At 38.9% G+C, this 26727-nt stretch overlaps 3 protein-coding genes and 2 pseudogenes across 3 annotated transcripts; 2 read left to right on the top strand and 3 right to left on the bottom strand.

Moving 5' to 3' along the window:
• The first annotated feature begins 5550 nt into the window (after nucleotides 1-5550).
• LOC120120561 lies at nucleotides 5551-6515 on the top strand (annotated as a pseudogene).
• Nucleotides 6516-7000: 485 nt separating this feature from the next.
• On the top strand, nucleotides 7001-8536 carry LOC120122675 (30S ribosomal protein S20, chloroplastic-like). The gene is made up of 3 exons (XM_039141799.1): nucleotides 7001-7261; nucleotides 7644-7813; nucleotides 8102-8536. Exons 1-3 carry the CDS (start codon nucleotides 7075-7077, stop codon nucleotides 8333-8335), a joined length of 591 nt encoding a protein of 196 aa, XP_038997730.1. The 5' UTR covers nucleotides 7001-7074; the 3' UTR covers nucleotides 8336-8536.
• A 327-nt stretch (nucleotides 8537-8863) lies between these two features.
• LOC120122646 (putative pentatricopeptide repeat-containing protein At3g15200) lies at nucleotides 8864-10513 on the bottom strand. The gene has a single exon (XM_039141768.1). It carries the CDS (start codon nucleotides 10469-10471, stop codon nucleotides 8864-8866), a length of 1608 nt encoding a protein of 535 aa, XP_038997699.1. The 5' UTR covers nucleotides 10472-10513.
• Nucleotides 10514-13685: 3172 nt separating this feature from the next.
• On the bottom strand, nucleotides 13686-15239 carry LOC120120551. Its single transcript, XM_039140171.1, has 3 exons — nucleotides 14434-15239; nucleotides 14095-14341; nucleotides 13686-13991 (listed from the first exon to the last, which is right to left on the bottom strand). Exons 1-3 carry the CDS (start codon nucleotides 15237-15239, stop codon nucleotides 13686-13688), a joined length of 1359 nt encoding a protein of 452 aa, XP_038996102.1.
• Nucleotides 15240-16183: 944 nt separating this feature from the next.
• Nucleotides 16184-26118, bottom strand: LOC120120540 (annotated as a pseudogene).
• Between the last annotated feature and the right edge of the window lie 609 nt (nucleotides 26119-26727).

Genomic DNA, 26727 nt, shown 5'->3' with positions numbered 1-26727 from the left:
TTCTTCATTTCATGGTGTTCGACTTCGTCTCTCAAATTGAGGGTTTTCATTTTTCGGTAGTTTTTGTTTAAGGTTTTTTTTTAGCAAATGGATAGCTACCATCATTTCGACAATGGCGAAACACATTTACCTCATGGTTTTCGTTTCCATCCTACGGATGAAGAGCTCATTACCTTCTATCTGTTGAAGAAAGTTCTTGATAGTAGTTTTACTAGTAGAGACATGGCTGAAGTTGATCTCAACAAGTGTGAGCCTTGGGAACTTCCTGGTTAGCAATCATTTTTCATATTCCGCGACTATCTTTTTCTTTGTTACACATAAACCGATGTAATATAATGATGTGTTATTAACTCTTTTGTTGTTTTGTGTTGTTTCATGGGGCGTTGCAGAGAACGCGAAAATGGGAGAGAGTGTGTACTTTTTTAGCTTAAGGCACAGGAAGTACTATCTCCTCCTTAAGCTTGTTGTCCTCCACTGACGATCCGCAAACCAGTTTTCTCTCTCATCTCCAAGAACTTCAATTTTGCAAGTGACTTTGTCATAATATCAGCACACTGATCTTCTGTGCAAACATGTTGAATCTCAATCATTCCTGATTCAACACAATCTCTAATGTAGTGGAATCGGGTATCGATGTGTTTGCTCCTCTCATGGTGAACTGAATTCTTGCTCAATGTAATTGCAGACTGATTATCGATCTTTAGAATCACTTTCTTAACCTCGGTCTTTAACAAATCTGCCAATAGTCGTCCCAGCCACACTCCTTGACACGATGCTGCACAGGCAGCGATGTACTCCGCTTCACAGGAAGATAACGCAACCACTTTTTGTTTTTGTGAACACCAACTAATAGGATAAGACCCAAGGAAAAATATTAAACCTGAGGTGTTTTTCCTGTCATTAGTATCACCAACTAGATCACTATAAGAGTAACCGATCAGCTCCAAGCTTCATTCCTTTTTCTCATAAACGCAACCGAGGTTTAAAGTTCCTTTCACATACCGCAATATGTGCTTTACTGCGGCCATGTGCTCCGTTGTGGGCTTCTCCATGTATCTACTCACCATGCCGACAGAGAATGCCAAATCTGGGCGTGTGTGCAGTAGATATCTTAAACTGCCAACAATACTTCGATACAGAGTTGTGTCTACAGGTGGACTTGTGCTTTCCTTGCTCAGTTTCAGACGAGGTTCCATCGGGATTTGTGAAGGGTTGCAATCTTTCATGCCACATTTGTCTAAAACCTTTCTTGCATATGCCGACTGGTTGAGTGTGATCCTTTGAGAATTCTGACAGACTTCAATTCCCAGATAGTAACTTAGTAACCCAAGGTCACTCATGCTAAACAACTTCTTCATCTGTGATTTGAACTTGTCTATGTCTTGAATACACTCTCCAGTGATTATTAAATCATCCACGTAGACTCCAACAATTAAATTCCCTTTACATTGATTTCTCATATACACGACATGCTCTAAAGAACACCTGCCAAAACCGAGTGTCCTCAATGACTTGTCCAGCTTTGAGTTCCAGGCTCTAGGTGCTTGACGCAAACCGTACAATGCTTTGTACAGTTTTAACACCTTGTGCTCTTCTCATTTTATTTCAAATCCCGGTGGTTGAATGACATACACTTCCTCTTTCAAATCACCGTTGAGGAAGGCTGACTTCACATCCATATGATGCACCTCCCATCCTTCATGTGTCGCAATAGAGATCAACAAACGTATTGTCTCTAGCCAAGCAACAGGGGCGAAAACTTCATCAAAGTCTATGCCTTGTCGTTGAACGTACCCCTTTGCCAATAATCTCGCATTGTGCTTCACAATTCTGCCTTGAGTGTCATTCTTTAACTTGTAAACCCACTTTAGACCTATAGGTTTATGGCTGTCGGGTAATGGAACGAGCTTCCAAGTTTCATTTTTTCGAATAGAGGAAATTTCCTCCTCCATTGCTCTTCTCCACATTGGATCTGCCTTGGCTTCTTCGAAATTCGATGGCTCCTCTTCTCCTAGTAAGCACAGACCCGAATACTGCAACTCTATGGGGACTGTTACATCGTACAAGCTTTTGATGCCACGCTTACCCCGTGGTCCTACTGATGAACTCTCATCAGATGTTAAGGGTTGTAGTGTTTCGGTTGATACTGATTCTTCAACCGTTGCTGCTGGAGTATAAGGCGAGTTCGAAACAAATGTTCTGGATCTCGTGTTCATCACTGGTGTAGCATACTGGTATCGGTCACCAGTTTGTTCCTGTGTCGGCTGTGGGAAATCCATGCCAATGCCAATTCCAGAATCGATGACACCCTCTTTATCTTTCTGATTTGTCGTATCAGATGTGCCTGCTATGGTAAAATAGTGTGTTGTAAGAGTGTTCTCTGCTGATTTTGTTTCTGGAAATTTGCTCTACTCCCACTTCTTCTCCTCTTCGAACACGACATCCCGTGTCACCACTACTTGTTTTGACTTTGGATCAAACATCCGATAGCCTTTTGTATTCGAATCATAACCAATAAACACCATTGGCTTGCTTCGATCTGCAAGTTTTAAAAGATGAGGTGTAACATCTTTTACGTGTCCCACACATCCAAAGATGCGAAAATGATCAACAGTTGGCTTGCGGTTGTAGTATGCTTAATAGGGAGTTTTGCCGACGATGCTTCTTGTTGGTGCTCGATTTAGGAGATATACGGCAGTTGATACCGCCTCTCCCCAAAATTCGCCTGGGACTCCCATGCTTTTCAACAAGCTCCTTGCCATGCCGACCACAGTCTAATTTCTTCGTTCAACAACTCCGTTCTGCTGAGGAGAATAAGGCGCCGTGAGATAACGCTTAATTCCCAACAACTCACAGTAAGTCTTGAATTCATTTGAGGTAAATTTGCCACCACGATCTGTGCGAAAAGCCTTTAACTTACTGTTTTCTCCATTTCTGCTGATGCTTTGATCTTCTTGAATGCCTCAAATGCTTCGTCTTTGTTTCGGATCAGCACCTGCCACATGAATCTAGTACAATCATCAACTAACAGCAGAAAATAACTCTTGCCTCCGTGTGTAGCAGGAGTTATTGGCCCACACAAATCTCCATGCCACAGTTCAAGAGGTGATTCTGCTCGAAATTTCACCACTGTTGGAAAAGGATTTCGGTGTTGCTTTCCTATCAAACAACCATCGCAGATGCGGTCCTCATGCTCGATTATGGGCAAGCCACGCACTATTTGTTTCTGACTTAGAAGCTTCAAGGCATAAAAGTTCACATGCCCGTATCTTGCATGCCAGCGCCAAACGTCTTCTTTGCTCCTTGCGAGAAGGCATTCGGGTAGGGCTGGTACTATGTTAAACACATATAACAGGTTCCTTGACCTGTTCACTTTTGCTAGTAGCCTTTGTGATCTGTCGAAGATAGACATTACTCCTCCTTCAATTACAACCTTGCAACCATTCTCTTCTAACTGACCAAGGCTTATTATGTTGCTCTTCAACTTCGGGATATAGTAGACATTAGTAAGTACACGATGTTCACCTGTGAAGCATTCAAATAAAATTGAACCTCTTCCTTGTATTTCTACAGCCGAGCCATCTCCAAATTTGACTGACCCTTTAATGGTCGTGTCAATTTCAGCAAATTTTCTGATACAACCGGTCATGTGGTTACTTGCGCCGGTATCTAAATACCAAGCCTTGTCTTGGGTGTTGTTCATCTTTGGCACCACCTTGTCTTCGTGTAGTAACACATGTTCGTTCTGTATTGTGTGGCTGAGAACATAAGTTTCAATCATCAATAATGTCGGTTCATCATCGGTTTGTGTTGTAACAAGATTGGCCTTCTCTCTTCGATTTGGCTTGGGACACTCTTTTGCAAAGTGACCATATTCATTACAATTGAAACACTTAACCTTGGATTTGTCGAAATTGCGTGGCTTTCGGTCTTCATTTTTGCGTTCACCATTTCCTCGACCTCCACCATTTCCACGCCCACGACCACATCCTCTCCCGTGACGTCCTCCTCTTTTGTTGCTGCATGAACCTTCATCTCTCTTTGCCTTTGGAATTCTTGCCTCCCACACGGCCTGGGTAAGGAGTAATTGTTCTCCACTGCTCTTTGAGTGCAGTCGTCCTTTAAGCCCTTCCTCGAAAGTTCTGAGACGACCGATCGCCTCTAAAACTGACATCATCTCAATATCGCCAAACTGCTCAATTGTTCCAATAATCTGGAGAAATTTATCTGGAACTGCGCTGAACAATTTTTCAATAACTTCGCTGTCATCGAGCTTCGTGCCCAGCGAGCGAATCTCACCCACCAGTGTGGTAAGCTTCATGGAAAATTCGTTTATTGTCTCTGAATCCTCCATGTGTAACTTGTTCAGTTGCCGTTTCAGCACCTGTACGCGTGCCTTCTTAACGCGATCTTCACCAACCCGCATCTCCCTGAGTGCGTCCCAAGCCTCCTTTTCCGTCTGCTTCTCAGTGATTGCCATCATCACATCATCTGGCACGGCTTGAGAAATGGCTACCATGGCGCCTTGATCTTTGTCGTCGTCTGTGTCTCCATCTTCGATCACTGACCATACTCCTAGCGAACGCAAGATTATCTTCATCTTGACAACCCATATGTCGTAGTTCGTTTCGCTTAACGTTGGATATTGGATCGGGAATGAAGCTCCTCTTGCCATCGGTTTGACCACTGCAAGTGTTTGTGATTGGTCTCCTACTTCACTGTCCATTGCTTTGACAACCTGGCTCTGATTACCAAATGTTAGTTTTCTCAAAGCAGTAACAAACTTGAAAAACAAAAAAAAAACACTAAGGATTTTGTGATGCTCAACACACTGCATCATTTTCTGGTTTTTTTATTATACAAGCAAATACAAAATATAATTGCACCACTAACATAACAGCCCACGTTTTCTAAAAAAAACTAACCATATCAACTTCACTTAAATAACTGCTACCATACTTTAGTAACTGCTGACTCTAAAATTCACCCACCTAAAATATGCTTAAAATTCAAAAAAACATACAAAGACAATTCCTGGAGACAACTAGATTAACTCAACACCGACTGGGTTGAGAACTAACCGTGCTACTGAAGCTGGTTATTGGAAAGCTAGTGGGAAAGATAGGGAGATTTACAGTTCAAAGGCGTGTGCACCTGTTGGGATGAAGAAAACCCTAGTCTTTTATGGAGGAAGAGCTCCTAAAGGAGATAAAAACAATTGGGTCATGCATGAAGAATCTCTTACAAGGCAAATTTGCATACTATTATCTCTCTAGAAGGTCTCTATCCCTTCTCTCTTTCACTTGATATTCTAATGTTTTTTTAAGTTCATGTCCTTTAGCACTTATTCCAGTGGCGAAAACCTTTACCAATTCTCATTTTATTGCTGAAAATGGATGTTTTTACAGTAACTTTGCATGTTAAAAACAATGTTTGTTTCTTTGAACAGTGAATATTAATCCGTGTTATATGATCTCTTAGAAAAGTGCTTTAGTATTGGGACTTTTAGCCAATGAACTGGATTTCTCTAAATCTGTACGCTAAAAACAAATGGTATCTTCCCTTCATGTTTATACACTTGTTAAGATTACAGTATTTTACATGCAAGATTTCAGCAGCATTATACAGTTTTAACACGAAGTCCAATGAAAACACGTCTGAAATCTCATTTATTAAATGTTTATTTTGGATGGTGCCATTTTCTTTTTTGTTTTTGCTTACGCAACTGACGAATTTTGTATGATTATCTGCCCTTTTCATGGTGATTTGGAACCTCTGTGTGTTGTTTCAAGTATTTTATAGGCACACTGATATTTAGTTTCACTGTTGCATTAATTGCTATTTGCTTGGATGAAAAAGTAAACTATTCATTGTTTACTGAAATGCAAAGTTGTTTTTATTGATTATTCTATTCCAGGAAGAATGTGTCATATCTAGGGTCTTTCAGAAGAGTGGCGGAGGAGCCATAAAACCATCATGAGCGCCGCCTCCATGGTGCTCTATCAAGAACCAAGCTCTCCTTCCTCGGTCTCCCTTCCACCGCTCCTGGATCCCACGACTGCCGTTACCGGCGCTTCCCTCACTGTCACTGACCGTGACAGCTGTAACCAATCCGAGCACGTGTCCTGTTTCTCCACCAATGCTGCCACCCTTCCTGCTTACCACGGCGGATTCGACCTTGCATTGCCACTGCCTCCACCCCAAATGATCAACCAAAGCTTTGATTCCATTGCAACGTGTACAAGAAATAAGGGTTTTCCGGTGTTTCCAAGCTTGGGGTCTCTCGAGGAGAATTCACAACTCCCTTCCTTTTTCTCCCAGCCAACACCGGAGGTGGCGACGCCACTTCACGGTGGTTCATCTGTCAACTTGGGGGCCGTATCTGTTGCTGATGGCAAGATGTCCTATACGGGTCCTACTGAGCTTGATTGCATGTGGACTTACTAATTAATTACTAGAACTTAAGGAATTTCCATTTATGTGTTTGAAAAAGACTGCTGATTAATGTTATTGTTCTACTATTAATTAATCTTAGTATTTGCTGCATATTCTTGTCTATTTTCCATATAAATATTAGATACAATTCTTCAATATTCTAAACAAATAACAAAATATAAATAAATGTCGAATATATCTATATTCAATATTTTCCATATATATATATAAATATTGAGCAATTTAAATGATATAAAGAAGTATTATTTTTATAAAAAGTTTAATTTTGTATAATTATATATCTATATGGTATGTATCTATTTATTATTAATTAACTAAAAAATTTATCAACAAATATTATTTTATAACTACTTCATGCTAATAAAAGAATATATATACATAATACATGTATATGATTATATTTTAAATAAAATAATTTTATTAAATGGAAAGTAATTAAAATTTAAAAAGTTATTCAAGCTGTATTCGATAGTTTGAGAAGACAAGGGTAAAGTAGGAATTACGAAAAATCCACTAATGCTTTCTTCTTCTGGCTATGGATAAGCAAAAAAACGCTGAAAGAAAACATAAAAAACTCAAATTTCGATTGTGTACAGAATCAGGAAGTGAAGGAAAAAAATGGCGACTGCAGTTAATTGCTGCCTGTCTTCTTCTCCGTGCTTCAGTCTTCAAAACAAGCTCAAAAGCCTTTTACTTAAAAACAATATCAACTCTTCTTCTTCTTCTTATGGTTTACATCAAAATTTCAGTGCTTTCAAGACTCTCAGTTTCTCCAAAAACATCTCTAGCAATCTCCTCTCCGAAGGTAACTCTTTTCTTTTCCCTATTATTTTGTCATGTTGTCGTGTTTTATGCTATACCCACTTCTCTTTTTGTTTAGTTGAATTGAAAATCATGATTGAATTCTCATCTAGTTAAATTTTAGCTGATGGCATTACGTGATTCCATTGCAACACATTCTGTTTTTGTTCTTTTATAGGTTAAATGTTTTGATGGCTGGAAAATCCCGGGGAAAGTCGAAATTTTTAAGTATATGTTTCTGGGTTTATTTGCATTTCCAATCCCCATTATTGTTCTTGTTTCCTACTAGATTTTATTTTAGAACTTGACTGCTTCCTTAGAATGTTTTTTTTTTTTGCAGAACTTGAGACTATGAGTTTAGAATGTGTTTTAATTTTTTGTTGCAGGGAGCCTTTGTTTTAGCACAGTTACTCAAAAACCAAATCGTTATTCTGTTGTTTGTGAGGCTGCCCCGAAGAAGAAGGCCGATTCAGCTGCTAAGAGGGCTCGTCAGGCCGAAAAGAGGCGAATTTACAACAAAGCAAAGAAATCTGAAGTCAAAACTCGGATGAAGAAGGTAAATAGATTTTACAATTCACTTATCTGATTCCTTAACAATGGTTATTGTGTTAACTGTGGGGTTTTAGGATATGCATAATTCATGTGTCCTAGGGTTCTTTGTATGACTTCTTTCATATGAATGAATCCTTTTCATCACTTGAATAACGCTTCGATTCATTTGATTTGCGCAATAAAACATCTTAAGCAACGTAGACAAAGTGCAAGTAAATATGTTCTATTGCCTGTTTGTAGATGATTTGTGATGTGCCGGGAAATTCTAATGTATTGTGTGTTCTTGTTCAAGGTTTTGGAGGAACTCGACACACTGAGGAAGAAACCTGATGCTCAAGCTGAAGAAATCTTCCCAATTGAGAAACTGATTGCTGATGCCTATTCCGCAATCGATAAAGCAGTAAAAGTGGGAACACTGCATAGGAACACCGGAGCACGCAGAAAGTCTCGTCTTGCAAGGAGAAAGAAGGCTGTTGAAATCCACCATGGCTGGTATACCCCTGCTCCAGCTGCAGATGCAGCCTAGAAGAGGAGCCATGTCCAGAAATCTTCTAGTTTCCCTAGGTAGTGAACCTCAACTGCTATTTGTTACTCCATTGTCGGTTCTGTTGTCTAAATGATCCCTCTTTGAACACATTTTGAGGATCATGTTCTGTTGAGTTCGTAAATTTTCTGGACATTACTAAACATGCCCCAGTAGTAACACTTCCGGGATCTCTCTCATTAACCATTCCCATTCTCTTTCCGTTTCAATGAATACTTGCAACAAAACCAGAAGTACCAGAATCTGAATCGCAGGGGAACTGCAAATCATAAAAATGGTGGCTGGTCGTCCACTTCACGACTAACAATCCGACATGCTTGGTCAACATAAGAATCACAAAATCCAGAAAAGGTTTTATAGCTTAAATATCCAATACCTATAAAGCCATACCTGATTAGTGGTAATAAATAAAGGCTAGCAGTTGAAAACTATAGGTTTCCTTCATTTATAGGCTTATAGCATATAGGATTAGCACATCAGTAAAACCATGTTACAATTTTAGAGGAAGCATTACCCAGCTTTGGTTCTTTTAAACCTTTTGGACCTAAGCCTCGGTGATTTACCATTTATCCCTCGGCCCTTGTGCTTTTCACCTTCTTGCTCGTTCAACTTGTTCTTCATGGCACTCACCAAGATCTCAGTCCTTGGCTCTGGCACCATTCCTTTAGATGTCATCTCATTAAAATAGCTCAAAGCATCTTCAACCCTTCCCTTGTCATGCAACCAATGAATAATAACTGTGTAAGATCGCCGGTCCGGTCCAAATCCACTTTTCTCTATCTCATCCCAAGTATGTCTAATTTTTTCTTCATGATCCCATTTCACGTACAACCTCAAGACCAAATTGTATGTATCACAACACATATTGCAACCGTTTCTCTCCATCCTCTCAAAAATACCAGGAACATCCTCCGGTTTCTTCGAAAACTGGAGCAAGTAATTGAAAGTTACATTGTCTGGTGAACACCCTTCCTTCCCTTCCATTTCATCCAAGATCTCATAAACCTTTTCCATCCTCCCAATCTTGCCTAGATGCTTGATAAGCGAGTTGTATGTTGCGACATTTGGGGCACAACCACGTTCCTCCATCTCGTTTAACACTTCCAAAGCCTCGGGAATCTTCTTCTTGAAGCATAGTGCATCGATGACACAATTACAAATCACCACATCAGGATTACACCCTTTCTCCCACATTCCCCGAAACAATTTCATTGCGGTACCTAGCTTCCCCTTCTTCGTCAAGGCCTTTATAAATGTTCCATAGGTAACCAAATCTGGTTTATATTTCGACTCGATTATGTCTTTCCAAAACCTTTTAGCCTCATGTACATTCCCCAACACGCACCATCCGTTGAGAACAATATTCATCGTCTTTAAATCATAGCCGAACTCTCTCCTTTTTGATTGATATAAAGTTTCTGCAGTGTCTACGTGCTTATACCTACATAAACACATTAAAAGAACTTGAAATGCAACCAAATCATCCTTGATTCCGAATTCTTTCCTCTTATTGAACACCCCAATCGCATCCTCCAGCTTATGTGCAGCAGCATACCTATTAAGCAAAATCCGAAAAATCCTTTCATCAACAAGCCCTTCTCTTTCAGACATTTTATCGAACACCTTATTCAACTCTTCGAACCGATGCATTCTTCCCAGGATGTCAAGAATTTCATTGTAAACATCAAAACCAAGAGAAATTTCAGCTTTTTTAGACACCCATTGGAAGAAAACATAAGCTAGTTTCCAATCAGACCGGTTTCGCCTAACGAAATCCAAGGCCAAACCATCAGTTATCGTGACCATACATTGATCAAGAGCTAACTCAATCTCTTCTGTTCTGCTATTTCTATGGTTTTTCAAAACGTTCTGGAGATTCAACGAATACTTCTCATATGGATTTTGCTGAAAGCCAGTTCTTTCATCAGAATTTGCAAATGAATGGAGAAAAGCAGACTTCTTTTTGGGACCCAGAAAATGAAAAATGTGAATGCTTGCCTGGTCTTGAGGGTTTGGGGTGAAGTGAAAATGGGATTTCGGGAAATCAAATGGGAATTTCCGATGGATGGATTTCTGGGATAAGGATTTTGAAATTTGAGATTGGATTATGAGACGCATCGTTGAGAAGTGAAAACGAGAGACTTGTCTTATAAGGGAAGATTAGAACTACGTTTAGGAACTCAAAAATCCTAGTACAGTGGAGTCGTCTATAAATACTAACTTCAGAATTCGAATTTTACCGATATTATTATGAAAAATATCATTTTTAACCCTTTTCATATTTGTAATAAAAAATAAAATAAAAAATACTAATTTTATTTTATTTTAAAATTTTAATTTGATATGAAAAATCAACAATTCTAACTCATTCTGATCAAGTTTGAATTAATTTAAATCTAATATTAACTTTATTTTAAAATAATTTAAATAAATAATATGAAATAATCTGATCATTATCTAAAATGAATTAGAAAAAAACTACACTTATAACCATTTTACGATGGAAGGATTCTATTTTAACCAACAATCTTTCAATTTTATCAACTAAATCTTTTAATTATTTAAATGATACCAATAAAACATTATGTCATGAACATTTGACAAAATAACTAACATGAGAGTTAAAATATTTGATGTAATTACACATTTGATACTCATCACTTATATATTCTATCAATTTAATTCATTAAATTTAATCCTTCAATCAAATACAATAATATTTTCTTCACAGTTTTACTTTAATTCATAGTTTTGTTTAATTAAGTTAAATTTCAATTATTAAATGATTTTTTTTAAAAGTAAAGGAGAGCCTCATTAAAACCCCTCCTTAACTCGACCAAGCTAAAGCTCGCGACAACGGAAGGAGAAAAGAGTGCTCCATTTGATTTCATTAAACCGAGAATACAAGTATGAACTACATACATAAACCACAAAGGAAATACCACTAGCAAAAAACCTTTAAGGAACCACCATACTAATAACACCCATGTAACCCGACCCCCGTTTCACCACCTATAGTACAGGAAATCATATCTCAATTGGATAGGGGCTAGGAGAACCGAAGCAGACCATGAGAGTAGAGAGCAACCTGCCACCTTGATCGCAAGAAAATACACTGCCACCCCGATAACTTTTCCTACACAAAAACAGTGTTATTGAATACCAGCTTTGGCAAGAGAGTCGGCAAATGAATTGCAGCTTCGAGGAATCCATCTAACGACTATGCCTGACTCCTTAATAACAGTAGAAATCTCCAAAACCATGGGAAGAATATTCGGAGGTCCAGATTTTAATGATATCCAATCTACAACCAAATTGCAATCTGATTCCAATACTAATCTATTCATTTTACACCAGGCAGAATCAAGGAATTTACCCAGACCCTTCTTAACAGCGTATAGTTCTATCAGTGCAGGAGAACATTCGTTACATGATTCGGAGAATTGAAGCAATATCGCACCATTTGAGTTTGTTAGCACCCACTCTATTCCAGCATTATAACCACCGGGCGCAACCGCCCCATCAACATTGAGTTTCACAAATCCTATTGGAGGAGGAGACCATATAGGCGAAGCAACACAATTACTTGGTCTAAGGATTTTATTAGAAACCAGGAGGGGTTCAATAACAATTGAATCCAAATGGATAGAGCAATCAACAAATTTCGCTTTAATCCATGAAGCAAGACGAAACTTGACCAAGAAAAGTAATTGCAACCAATCTATGGATTTTTCCTTGAAAATATTTTCATTCCTAGATAACCATATAGTCCATATTATTGCGAATGGGATTAAACTCCATACCTGGCTGACCGAAGATAGTCCCATTGCTCCCCAGGATTCCAAAAACACCTTGGGGTCACTGTGCATTACAGCAGATATTCCCAACTCAGTACAGAAGCTCATCCAAATCCGCCAACTGAACCAACAAGAGAAGAGAAGGTGCTCAATGTTTTCTGGAAAATTTAGACAAAAAGAGCAAAGATTGTTAGAGATTGAGGAACACCCGTCCTTATAAGTTCAGTTTTAACCGGAACTCGTTTTCTCATAACCAACCAAACAAACAATTCGACCTTTAGGGGAGCAAAACCAATCCAAATAAAGTCTTTCCAAAAATCATTAGCAAGAAGCGGGCTCGAGCACAAATTCCTTAAAGATTTGACAGAGAAAGCTCCATTATTTGAACCCAGCCACCGAACCCAATCCGTTTCCAACGCTTGAGCTAAAGTCTTTGAGGATGTTTAAGAAATCATCCCAGATCGGCTTTTCTCTATCAAATGGAGCCCTTCTCAAGGGAATATTTCAGCACCAACCTATCTCTGCTTTCTTCCCAAAATCAGCTATACATCCTTCTTGATTAGTGGACAACGCATAAATGCGGGGGAATCTGCTCTTCAAAGATGAATTACCCAGCCACACATCATTCCAGAAGGATATATTTTTACCATCTCCCACTTGTAAGGACAAATTTAATCTCACACAATTACCAATATCGTCTTCACTTCTGAAAGAATGTAAAATGGAGTTCCAAATCCAAGAGAAATAGCGATTACCAAGGCAAGATACTTTCTTACCTCTAGGCGATAAACACTGAATCACCTGTCTCCACAGACTTGCTCGATCATTACCGTATCTCCAAATTCATTTGCCAAGGAGAGCTCTGTTCATCGTCATCTCAAATTAACAATGCCAAGGCCTCCTCCTTCGAAAGATTTACAACATGAATCCCTGCATACCCAATGAATTTTATGTTTCTCGAAATTACCTCCCCAAAGAAAATTGGACATGAGTCTGTTTAATTTATTTACAACGGAGGCCGGTATCCTAAACAAGGATAAATAATACATAAGAAGGCTTGTAAGAATTAATTTTATCAGAGTTAACCGCCCACCATAAGACAGGTATCTAGCTTTTCATCCCTCCAATTGCTTGTGAAATTCTTCACTACCGGTTCCCCAATTGATGACGAATTTCTGCTAGCCCCTAGTGGAAGGCCCAAATACTTCGTAGGGAAGGATTCCACTAAACAACCGACATCCTGCGCCCACTGATGTAAGAGAGACGGATCCGTATTAACACCTAGGATTTTGCTTTTCTTCATATTTAGCTTTAGACCCGAAGCCAACTCAAAGGCTCTCAGAACCCTTTTAACATTTTTAACTTGCATCCCCGAGGCACCACAGAAGATGAGAAGGTCATCAGCGGATTGGAGATGGGATACTTCCATACTCGTCTCCCCTCTCCCAATCACGAAACCATTTGTTATACGCTTTTTTAAGCATAAGGTTTAAAGCCTCACCAACAACGTTAAAAAGAAGAGGGGATAAGGAGCATCATTGTCTCAACCCCCTCGAAATAGAAAATGCCTCCATTGGAGCTCCGTTCACCAGGATTGAAATCTTAGCCGATGAAATACACTTGTAAATCCACATACACCATTTCTCCCTAAAGCCACATTTCTTCAAGATTTGCAGTAAGAATTCCCAACTGATCGTATCATACGCTTTATGAAAATCGATTTTGAAAGCCACTCCACTATGCCTGGATTTGGAGACAAAATCGATTGTCTCATTAGCTATTAAAGAACAATCAAGAATTTGACGACCAGCTATGAAGGCAAATTGCGAGTCCCCAATAATCTGACCGATGCAGCCCTTAAATCTTTTAGTGAACACTTTTGAAAGTAATTTATACATGCTGCCCACCAAACTGATTGGGCGAAATTCACTAGTGGCTCCAGACTTGCCACCTTTGGAATAAGTGTGATGAAAGAGTGGTTGATCCCCGGTTCCCAATCACAATCTTCGAGAAATCCATAAAGAACCGCATAATTTCTGCTTTTAACTGTGCCCATAATTTTTTGGAAAACCCCAGATTTAAGCCGTCTGGACCTGATGCACGATTACTATCCGAGGAGAATAGAGCTTCCCACACTTTTTGTTCCGAGAAAGGGCTTTCCAGAAAAAAAGCATCCATATCCCTTATTTTCCTGAAATCCAAATCAAAGTCAACTAATTCCAGGTTCTGTTTGTTGTTATAAGGACTAGAAAAATGTTCAAAGACATGACTACTGATCGCTACTGGATCCATAATGATCTCCTCCCCCTTTTCAAAACACTGATAGAGTTTGCCCTGCGTCTTGCTGAGGCTGTCAATTGAAAGAACCAAGTGTTTCGATCTCCTTCAGCGAACCACCTGAGTCTAGATTTTTGCAACCACGTTAATTCCTCCTTTCTGTATTCAGCCCAAAGTTGAGATCTTAATTCCTTCCATTTGTGGAATACACCAGCTTCAACACTCCCACTTTGGATTTCTTCTTCCAAAGCTGAAATCTCTTTTTCCAGCATAGCACAAGATTTTTTGCCACTCTCATTTTGCCTTTTGACCCACTTTTTGATTGTCATCTTGGACTCTCTGATTATACCTCCAATTCTAATCCTTGGTTTTAACTGCTTTGAATTAGTAATGGATGTCAACACCAGCTCAGCAAAACCATCATCTTCTAGCCAATGATTCAATAACCTAAAAGGTTTTGGACCCCAATCAACAGCAAAGACGGATAGATGAATAGCGTTATGATCCGAAAGCGATTTATGAAGCAACTTTTGGGACATATCAGGGAAGGCGACTTCAAATTCTGCTGTCAGTAAGAAGCGATCCAGTCGGACAAAAGTTGGAGGAACCCGGTTGTTGCACCATGTAAATCTTCCTCCAACTAACGGAAGATCTAGCAAACCAGCTTCAAACACAAAGTTTATAAAAAGCTCAATGATCCCCTGATTCGTTGAGAAGCCCACCTTTTCCTCCACATCCAAAAACATGTTAAAATCTCCCCATATACACCCGGGTATCTGTCTAGCTTTTATAACCTTCAATAATTCCACCATAAAAGTGTTCTTCTCCTCTTCTAAAACAGATCCATAAATATTAATTAAACCACACCTAAAACAGCCCCCACCACTTGGTCCAAATCTAGATTAATATTTTCCACGTGATTATCCTCTTCAGCTAGATCACTGCACCTTCTGTCGCAGTCATAATCATTAGCCGGAAGTCTCCTAGAAGCTTGGGGAACTTGGGAAATTGTGCCCGCATTAGAGGCATGCCAAATGGAAACCGAAAGGTTAACTGTAGGATCAGCATTCATCGGGGAATTGCCGGAGTCCCTGCCATGCATATTCAAATTCCAATCAGAGTTGGCATCATCGCTCCCCACCTCATCCGTTTTCCCAGCATCATCTTTCCATACATCAGCATAGTTCTCTTCTGAATCATCAACCGCTGAGATCTCATACTCAACAGCTTTACTTCCTACACTAATATCCACTCGATATAAGGACCCCATTGTTCTCACTATTATGAACTTAGGAATTTCCAAGGGATTAGCCATTCTGATAACCATACTGGCTCTATCCAATCTCTTCTTCTCCAAGGTGCTGTCCTCTGTTTGAACAAACACCCCACAACGGTTCCCCAATTTTGAGGATAACTCTTCGTGCCAGCAAGTGAGAGGAACTCCTGATAAGTGAATATAACAATACTGATGTGGAATCCCGTTTACTAACAGAGTAGCTAAATGATCGAACCAAAAGCAAATAGCTTCCTTCTTCCTCTCCCAGGATTCTTCCATTTCCGATATGGTTCGTAACCATAAAATATGAATCCCAGGGGTTTCACCCCATTTAACAATCCTTGCCATAATTATTAAATGATTAAATGATAACATTTGAGAACGAGAGATTGTACAGAATCGAATTCATAAGAAGTGAAAAAATCAGGGAAAAAAAAACTAAAAAGGCACTTGCCTTGGTCTAAACAAGATGGGACCAATCTAATGCTGCTTTAAATATCAGCATAATACATGAGAAATCCAAGAGACAAAAATATTCTAGCCATATCAACATCTTGGCAGTAGACAAAAACTTAAAACCTTGAACAGGAGCTTCTGTGAATGCACTTGGGTTGCTATGGAACCATCCACTCGGGCAATAAAATACTTACAGTGTGCTCTGGACAATGACTGTATAGAGACTCGAAAACCCGGACCCATCTGCACACAGGAAATGGACTTCTTATAAATCACAAGATAGAAGTTGAACTCGAGCATGCCCCGACATCATGGGAAACTTAGTGACAGTTGTCATTGAATTAGCATCTGAGATAGTGCATATTTCATATGGTGTCAGGTGTATGAAATCGTACAATACAATCCTCAATCTTCTTCTCTCTTTTTGAAGTAAATCATTTATAATCAACATCTGAAAGAGGTTATATCAGAGCATTCAAACATGCAACTGAAAGTTCCTAGCAATTACTAGCTTAGCCAAGTTTCCTAGAGTAGAGTGCAAATTTTTCTGTCTTTTTGTCAAACTTGACAAGAATCATAAGTCACCAGCATATCAGGTAGAGTGCAAGTAGCAGTTTTAATAGTTTATAAATAAGATACCATATTCTGAAAGCAACAAGCATCAATTATCAGCTGCTAAAACGAAAAATATAAATAAACATGAGGAACTTACGGTGCTGCATATATGGAAGGAATTCACATATCCCGCATACTTGGAAGCTGTAAAAAACCAAAATAATGTATAAAGAACAAAGAATCAGACAGAAAATAGGGTCCATGTAAGAAAGTTACCGATGCTGGATTATTCTAGTTCATCCAATTGGTTGTTTTATGTGTTTATCACTATGCCCGCTGGTTTACCTTTGGTTTATATAGTTAGTAACCAAAACGTGCCTTGCATGTTATACTTGGTTCTTTTACTAGTAAATTGAATTTGAACTAATTATAATTTGTTCCCAATCAAAGTAATTTAATTAACAAGTTTCCCCAATGATAATATTTACATTTACATTGGCTTATCTGCATGCATACATGCAAAGGTTATTTTTTTCCTAATTTGCAAGTTTCTTGTATAGATTTTATTTTTTTATTTTTTTTACACTGAATTAGCCAATGGCAGATTTAGCCAACCCATCCCCAATATTGGCTGCCCTAGCACCCATCTAATAACACCCTCAACTTCTTTTAGCTAATAGTTATGTTCCTTACAAGACTGACAAAAATCTGAGGGCAGAAAGTTCCATTCTTAACCCAATCCACTGCCAATTTGCAGTCTGATTCTAACAATAAACGACCATTAATACCTCCTTTCACTGAATCAAAGAAAATTAAGCCCTTCTGAATAGCCCTTAGCTCCATCATAATAGGTGGACCTGGACCCGTGGCCTCCTTAAAAGATCCTAGAATAAGACCTTCCTCATCTCTTAGAATACCCGCAACTCCACTGCTGTTCCAATCCGAATTTGTAGCAGCATCCACATTCAATTTTACAAAGCCCTTAGGAGGGGGGACCAAGGAACTGTAGTAACCATCGATTTGTTGAGAGGGAAGCATGAATCCCCAAGAGACGGTCCCCGATTAGAGAATCCATTGAAATAACGAATCTGCAAACTTACTGAAAACCAAGATGCAAGTCGTACTCTTGCTAAGAAAATAGATTAAGATGGTCAAACTTCCCTCTATCAAAACAATGTCATTTCTTACTTTCCAAACAGTCCAAAAAAACGGCAGGAATAAACTTCCAAATGGCAGACCTAGGATTAATATCTTCCCAAGCTTGAAGAAACTTCTGCGCATTTGTATGAAAAACCACAAAAAGACTCCAATACTGCACAAATTTGTTCCAAAGTGACCACACAACTGAACACGAGAAAAATAAGTGAGAAGAAGATTCAACCTCCAAATTACATAAAGGACAAGAGGGATCTGTTATACCCGTAACCCCTCTCTTAACCAGTTCAGACCTCACTGGCAGTTTTTGAAGAACTACCTGCCACATGAATACCTCAACTCTTGGTGGCACCAAACCTTTCCACACAAATTTCTTCCAAACATAATCCTCCTTCTGAGCCAAAGAACAAGTCTTCACACATGAATTAGCAGAATAGACACCAATTCCGTTTCCTTTCCAGATCAGACCATCGATTGCCTCTTTAGACAGATAAAATTAGAAATGATAGCCATCAGGTTAGCCCACTGTTCAAATTCCCAATCGGCTAAGCTTCTCCTCAACTGAATATTCCAGATCCATCCCAAAGAGCTGAACTCGCCAAATTCGATCAGTTTTCCAAGCTGGTTTGTAGAGATTGCGAACAACCTGGGAAAAGAAACCTTAAGAGGCAGTCCATTGCCCATTTGTCCTGCCAAAACTGAATAAATTGACCATTCCCAACTTCTAGTCTGAACATGCTGCGAAAATAGCAACCAAAATAGTCTTCTTTGAGATAAGAATTCACCACCGAGCTCCAAATCCAAGAAGCTTGAGCTGGGATTTTGCGATTGAACAATAAAGAAAAAGGATCAATATTGTATTTTGAACAGATCATTCTCCTCCAACGCATCCTTGTCATTTGCAAATCTCCAAGACCATTTCCCCAATAGTGCTCTGTTCATATTGCTAATATTTAACACTCCTAAACCACCAGCCTCCTTTGGCTTCACACGTTAAGCCAACTAACCCAAATCTTATTTTTCTCCGCTCCACCTCCCCATAAGAACTTAGACATGATTGAGTTGAGTTTAGAAGTTACGGATGATGGAATTTTGAATATAGACAAGTAGTAGTAAAGAGAACAGAGAACCGATTTAATCAAAACTAGTCTCCCTGCCAAGGAAAGGGTGGCAGCTTTCCAACCTGCTAGTTTGTTGTTAAATTTTGAAACAACTGGATCCCAAAGAGCGGTTGAATTCCGTGTTGCACCAAGAGGCAATCCTAGATAATAGAAGGAAATTCCCCACTGCACAGCCAATACGACGCCCACTCCTCCCCTCCTCTGTAGCCGTATTAACACCAAATAACTTGCTTTTCTTAATTCAACTGCAGACCAGACATAACTTCAAACACTCTTAAGACCCTTTTAACATTTGAAATTTCCATTTTCGAAGCCCCACAGAAAATAATTAGGTCGTCTGCAAATTGCAGATGAGATAAGTTGAAAGCAGTCTCATTCCTCCCAATATGCAGACCAGAAAACAATCCATCAGAGACAGCCTTTAAAAGCAAAACATTTAGGAGTTCCCCAACTATGTTAAAAAGCAAGGGCGAAGAGAACACCCTGGCGGAGACCCCTTGCCATAGGAAATTCCTGAGAAGGTACCCCATTTATCAATACTGAAATAGAAGCAGTAGTAACACACTGTTTTATCCAACTTCTCCATTTAGAACCGAAACCCATTTTCTCCATAACCTTAAAAAGAATAGACCAATCCACAGTGTCGTAAGCCCTTCTAAAATCCACTTTAAACACACATCCTTTAAGTCCTTTTTCCTCCAGAAATCAATCCCTCATTGGCTATAAGAAACAATCCAGAATTTGACGACCTGGAATGAAAGCAAACTGCATAGGGCTTATTACATCGGAAATGCAATTCCTTAATCTCCTCGAAAGACATTTTGAGAGGATCTTGTACAAACCTCCTACAAGGCTTATAGGTCTATAGTCATCTAATCCACCAATATTGGCCACCTTGGGGATAAGAGTAATGAAAGTATGATTTACTCCATGTTCCCAATCTTTCCCTAAATAAAAGTTATGAAAGAATTTCAGAATATCAACCTTAAGAACAACCCAAAATTTCTTGAAGAAGCCCATATTAAAACCATCCGGGCCGGGAGCTTTGTTGCTATCACACGATTGTAGAGTCTCCCATATTTCTTCCTCCGTGAATTCTTTTTCCAGAATATTACTTTGCTCCACTGAGATTTTTGAAAAATTCATCTTCATATCTTCTACTTCCAAAGTAGAACTAGCGTTGAAAATTCCAAAAAAATGGTCTTTGACACAAGCTTTGATGACAGATGGATCTTGGATTATCCCTCCATTGACATTCAAAGCATACATGGAATTCCTCTTTCTCCTAATCAACGCACAAGTATGAAAAAATCTTGTATTGCGGTCCCCTACTTCCACCCATCTAGCTCTCGACTTTTGAAACCATATCTGTTCTTCAATCTTATACAACCTCCATAATTCTGATCTCATATTGTTCAAATCTGATCCTCTGTCCCAACCATATGTACCTTGCCTCTGCTGCAGGTTTACCTCTTCCAAATGAATCCTCTTTTCTAAATCTGTAATCTCTACAGAAGGAAAATGGTCTCTCTTCCCCACCCATTGTTTGATCGACAGTTTAGTAGATTTCAGGATAGATAGAATTCCTGCTTTCCTCTGATCAGACTTGCATTCTTTAACAGTAGACTCTACTAAGTTCTGGAAACCGTCCTCTTCCATCAAATAATTAAAAAGTTTGAAAGGTTTCTTCCCCCAACTGACCCCCTCATTCTCCAGAAAAACAGCATTATGATCTGACACTGACCTTGGCAACAAGTATTGTGTAACATCAGGAAAAGCTTCTAGGAAATGAACATCAACGAGGAACCTGTCCAGTCTAACATAGGTGGGTAAATCCTGGTTGTTACACCACGTGAATCTGCCCCCATGTAAAGGTAAATCAATTAACCCTGTATGTTGCAGAAACTGGCTGAAAATCCTTATTGAACTTCTGTTTGGAGCTCTCCCCACCTTCTCCTCTTCAGAGAGATGCACATTAAAATCACCTCCCACACATAAAGGGAAATTCAGTCCACAAATAAAAACAGCTAACTCTTCAAAGAAGCTTGCTTTCTCTTCTTCAATACTAGGCCCATAAACATTAATAAAACCACACCTAAACTGTGAAGTTCGAAACTTTCCAAAAACTGCAATGAACCTTCTGTTTATAATAAGGTTGTCAACTTCAAAAGAGCACTCATCCCAGCAACTCAATAGCCCTCCAGAAGAACCCACTGCTAGAGATTCTGCAAAGCCTTGAAGAGTATTCAACCCACTTCTCCTAAAAAATTGTCTCTGAACCTTCTCCACTTTAGTTTCTTGCAATAGAAGAAAAATAGGACGTCTCTTTAAAACAAGATTTTGAACAGCTCTGTGTTTTTCCTTCCTTCCCAAGCCCCTAACGTTCCACGTAATAATGGCTAATTGAAACTTCATCATGATTCAAATAAGTAATATAAAACCCAATAAACACCGAAAATCAGACCATCCTCAACTCCTCCTCCAACTTTATTATTTTTTCCATAAAAACTGATTTCCCACCCTTGAAAGACACACCCAATCTATTACTAATTTCCCAAGTAGCTAGAGCTTCCTCCAAAAGAACAACAAAATCTGAAGAAGAAACTGTTTCAATGCTAACTTGATCCAAGCAAGTCTGGTCAACAATCTTTGGCTCTTCTATTAAAGGACTTAGAGTTGAAAGAATAACTATCTCCTTGTAAGTGCCACCCTTCACCCATACTTTCCAAACTGTTATCAACAACCTGCCTCTCCAAAGTAGACCCCATACAGCCTTCCAACTTAGGTTCTGCAACTGCACTGACCGGCAGAACTGAATTAGTATCCAAAATCTTCCCATTTGGCCTCTCTAGAGATTCCTCTTCTCGAGGAACAACAATTTCATCTTTCTCTAACCAATGTCTTCTCTCCCTGGATCTCTTATAGACCCTTTTGAAGCTAATAATTCTTCTCTTTTCCAACGGTTCACTCTTTGTAGACAGTGGAGAGTTGGATCGATCAAGCGTTCTTCCCCTGGAAATCTTACTTCCAGAACATAGAATGTAGTCAATCGGCTTTTCCTCTAAATTTGATTCCAATCCTCTAGAACACTTTCTCAAACCAGAAAGTGGCAGACCTCCATTCTTATCTTCCTCTGAGTTTGCAGATTCAACCAGAAACTGCTTCTGGTCCATTTTCCCAAATTTATCCAGCTTAACAAGAGGCCCAGCTGGAATAATTTTTAGAGGTGGAGAACCAAGTGGCCCATTATCAGATGATTGGGCTACAGACCCATCAGCCGAAAAATTTGAAAATCTGCATCCCAAACCCGCGTATTCACCATAATTGTTATTCCCAAGATCCTGACACGCTGACTTCTCACAATTAATGCCTTTCCCAACTTTGTTAATCGTTGGGAGTTGAAATTCCTCACCAACTCCAAACAAACCCGTGTTAGTTCCTTGGTCAAACCAAATATCTACCTTTTGTCTGCTGTTTTCTTCTGAACGTTCAGCACTTTCCATGCTATCTGACAGACTGTCTCCAGAAAGTTTCTCTCCAAATTTTCTATCATCGGAGCCTCCCACCGGCGACTTGTTAAAGGAAACTGAAGAATACTCAAACACCGAACCCAGCTTAATCTTAACTTTGAACGACCTTCCATAGGATCCAATAGTTATCTCCTCAGGGACGTCATAAGGGCTGGCCACCCTAACCAAAATCTTCACCATCGATAGGTCTGCTCTGGTAACTGTATCTTCATGAATCTCTTCCACCAATCCCCACTTTCCTGCTACCCGTTCCAAAAAGGAATTTTGCCAACATAACAATGGAACCCCAAACAGATGTACGAGGCAAAAAGCCATTGGAACACCATCATCGTTCAATAAGAGAGCCAATCTATCAAACCAGAAAAATAACTCATCCTTTTTCTCTAGCCATGCATCCATCATTTCTTCCGTCGACTTAAATATAATAACACAAGAATTCCAGACATAACCCCATCTGGAAATCTGGACATCAAAACCTTCATTAACTAAGGCCTTCTGGACTAATTCGAACTCAAAAGAATGTTTGATGATCCCCGTTAATGATCTCTTCACCCAACTGGAGCTCTCAGACGGAATATGCATTTCCCAACTATTTTTTATACCTTTCCTCCTGTTGAAACCATCGATCGACCGATCCCTATGGTCCGATGCATTGCTCTTCAATCTATCAGACAGTAAGGCCTCCTTGTAAGATCTTGTATCTCTTACACTCCTGTTAATAACACCTTTCTCTTTGGACCTTGAATGATCTTCTGTGTTCGACCTTGACGGCAACATCATGGAAGTATTCTTCCCGACTGACCTCACCCTAGCATCCTTGTATCTTGCAGTACCCACTGAAATCCTCCAACCATCAATCATCGAACCATTCAGTTTGGCTATTGCCCTTTTTAGACTTTCCTCATTGCCAAAATGCACAAAAGCAAAAGTGAAGAATTTGTATTTCGGATTCCTTGTTTCTCTGGGAATGAACACTCTGACTACCGGACCGTGAGATGAAAACAACTCCCTTAACTCTCGTCGAGACACTCGTTTACTGAGATGATCTACGAACGCCGTCCAAACATTCTCTGAAGAAACTTTCTCTCTCAATTTTTCTCTCTCTACGTCACTATCTCTCTCCATCTCTGCCTTCACTGTTTCTATTTTTCCCTTTGATAGATTATGATTGCTCATTTTTAAAATTTGTGGTTTCACCTAATGTTGATGTATGTAAAAACTGTGGTTGTATAGATTTTATTTCAACAGCGTAACTATCCATTTCTTAGTTTATGGTTAATGGATAGGAAAATTTAAGATTAAACTTATTTCTTATGTAACTCTTTTATGGCTAAGGATAATTATATCCATAATATCTTCTGTTTTTCCTGTTCATATACTTCAACACTATCAGTTACACGATAAAAACTAATTTATCCATGCAACATATTGTCACACTAAGACTGAACAAATCTGCAAATATAAAATATAAGTTGTATCTCTCTTACTCTTCTTTAATCCTGCAGGCTTTGCTCGCAAAAGAGAATTCATAAATGCACCAACATTATCACGCAAAAACTCCTCCGACAAGCTCACCTATACAACAAGTGAAAAGTTTCACGGCCTCACTTTCAGCAATAACATTCTTAAACCACAAGATTATGTTCTTAAGTAAGATATGTAACCTTTCCAATTCCAACATGAACGTTAGATGTTTTGTCCATTCTGAATTTTACTTGACCCTGTTTTGCTTCTATGACTGCTTTAGTCACATCTTTGGTTACAGTACCTTGCTATACAAGTAGTTGTGAGGGTAGTAGCAAGTCAAATAGATTTGTTGAATTGCAATTAACACATGCAAGTATGATAGGAAGTGTTTCAACTTGGCCATGCATTAACAAAAATAAATATTAGATGATAAACCTACTTTGGGGTTTGGCATCAGACCATGCTGATTCAGAATCTTTGATATCTGAAAGATGTATAAACACACGTGGGTTGAACCAAATGACAATATTAACAAGTGACTATTTAAAAGAGCATCTGAAATCAAGAATCTTATAAAGGCGTTTCATGAAACTATGCGTTGAGAAACATCGGTCAGAGTCCACCTTGCCAGTGCCTGCCAAGGATACAAGGTCAGATTCAGAGAGAAATCCTGGATTAGTTACGAGTCATGTCAAAGGAAGTATCGACTCCAACTTCTGTCTGTTCAAGCTAAAGAAAAAATAGGGAACTCAGAAGCAAAAGCCTAAAGGGCATAAACTCTGACAAAGGTAATAATATAACAGTAATTAACTTAGACAAGGAAGCACCGGAATTAAGTAGATACAGAGAATGTCAGAATGATATTAAGAAGAGTGGTTCAATACTTGCAATTTCCTCGATAAGTTCAACACCACCAACAATATCAGCTCCGGCAGCTCTAGCTTCATCAGCATCTGTTCCTTCAGCAAAAACAGCCACCCTAACTTCCTGAAAATTCAAATATAGTATTGTTAGCAAACAATAAGGCAATTTAGTACAACATATTACATGATCTAGAAGAAAAGGCACTGAATACCTTCTTAGCACCATGAGGAAGTGCCATTGTACCACGAACAATCTGCATTTTGATTGAAAGAGCAATAAGTATACTAAAATTAACCCACTCTTACAAACAAATACAGAAACCAACAGTTGTAAGCACTTCAAAAGAATGTATGAGATTAATCTTAAAAAGAATAATCCAGACAGACTAAGATGCATAACAGCTCGGATCGCTTTTGGTCAATACCCAACCGCACATGAGCTTCAACGGTCTCATCAAAATTCGCCTTGGCATTAGCCTAAACAATTACTAGACATAATGTGCAGTAATTAGCAATGGCAATAAAACAACTAAACTATTACATAGACTATGTACCGAATCTTCAATTACAACAAACAGAGTATTTGTTACAGAAAAATATAATTAAGAACTAACATACTACTGCTGTAGAGTATTTACACTGACCTTGACTTCCCTAATGGCATCCATCAAATCAAGAACAGGACGCTTCTCCTTCTTTTTCTCAGGCATAATCAGCAAAGGGAAGGGAACTTTCTCCTCCTCAGCCACCATCCTAAAAGGTTTCCTCCAAACTCGACTTTCGGCCTGAATTCTTCAATTGTCGCTCGCCATCTCCTCGTTTTCTGCATCCCTCACTTCCCCATCTCGTTCAGAGAGATCCTCGGGGAGAGGGGCCACACGTGCGGGATACGAGACGGATGAGATATTGGGTACATCTTTGACGTAACGGAGGTCCTCCCGGTTCCACGTGGATTGAGGCCCTTGGGGCGCAGCTTGAGGGGATTCGTCTGGTAGTGTTTGTTGGTGTTGGGGGTCTTTGGGCTTGGGGGCGTAGGAGACTGGTTGAATAAGAGGGGATTGAGAAGAAGAAGAAGAAGAAGAAGAGAGGGATCTGTGGAGAGGGAGGAAAGGAGAAGAGGAGCAATGGGGGAGGGAAAGACGGCGTGATTGAGAGAGGAGGAGCTTGAAGCCTGCCATTTTTGTTTATTCAACTCCACTGGAATGGATGTTCCTGTGGCCGTCTTTAGTAGGAAAGGAAGGGTTGGGGAAGAGCACGGATAGGAGAGAATGGCGTTTTGGCTTCGGGGGGTTTAGTTGGATTAAAAAATTAAAGTACATTTTATTCCCTAAACTTGATAACATTCATAATTTGATCCTTGCATTTTTCTTAGCTCATACTAGTAAGTGAATTTATTTTTTATTTTATTTTATTTTGATGAAATAACATTTTGAGAATATGGCAATAATATAATATTAAAATTTATATTTTCTAAAAAATTAAAAATTATGATAAACTACACGTTTAGTACTTAAACTATTACATTTCTTTTGTTTTGATTCCTAAATTTTATAAAAAAACTAATGTTTTGTTTAAGCAATTTGTTACACTGTCGTAAAAAACTTAATAGAACTACTAACGTAATATTTTTTCAATAATGATGTGACATTACTTTATAATGACACATCAACATCATTGTTAAGTTTTTAACAAAAGTTTTTAATAGTGGAGTGTTAAATTAAATCCTAAACTAAACGATAAGTATGGTTTAAAAAAAATAAAGTTTGGGTACCAAAACAAAATAAAAGTAATATTTTAGGTACTACATATGTAGTTTACCCTAAAAACTATATAATTATTAAATATTGAAAAATAAGTATTGTTTAGTCCCTAAATTT

Source organism: Hibiscus syriacus, unplaced genomic scaffold, assembly GCF_006381635.1.
Source record: "Hibiscus syriacus cultivar Baekdansim isolate YM2019G1 unplaced genomic scaffold, ASM638163v2 tig00001120_pilon, whole genome shotgun sequence".
Lineage (NCBI taxonomy): Eukaryota > Viridiplantae > Streptophyta > Magnoliopsida > Malvales > Malvaceae > Hibiscus > Hibiscus syriacus.
Note: the sequence above shows the minus strand (reverse complement) of the source record. Positions and strands in the feature narration are given on the sequence as shown.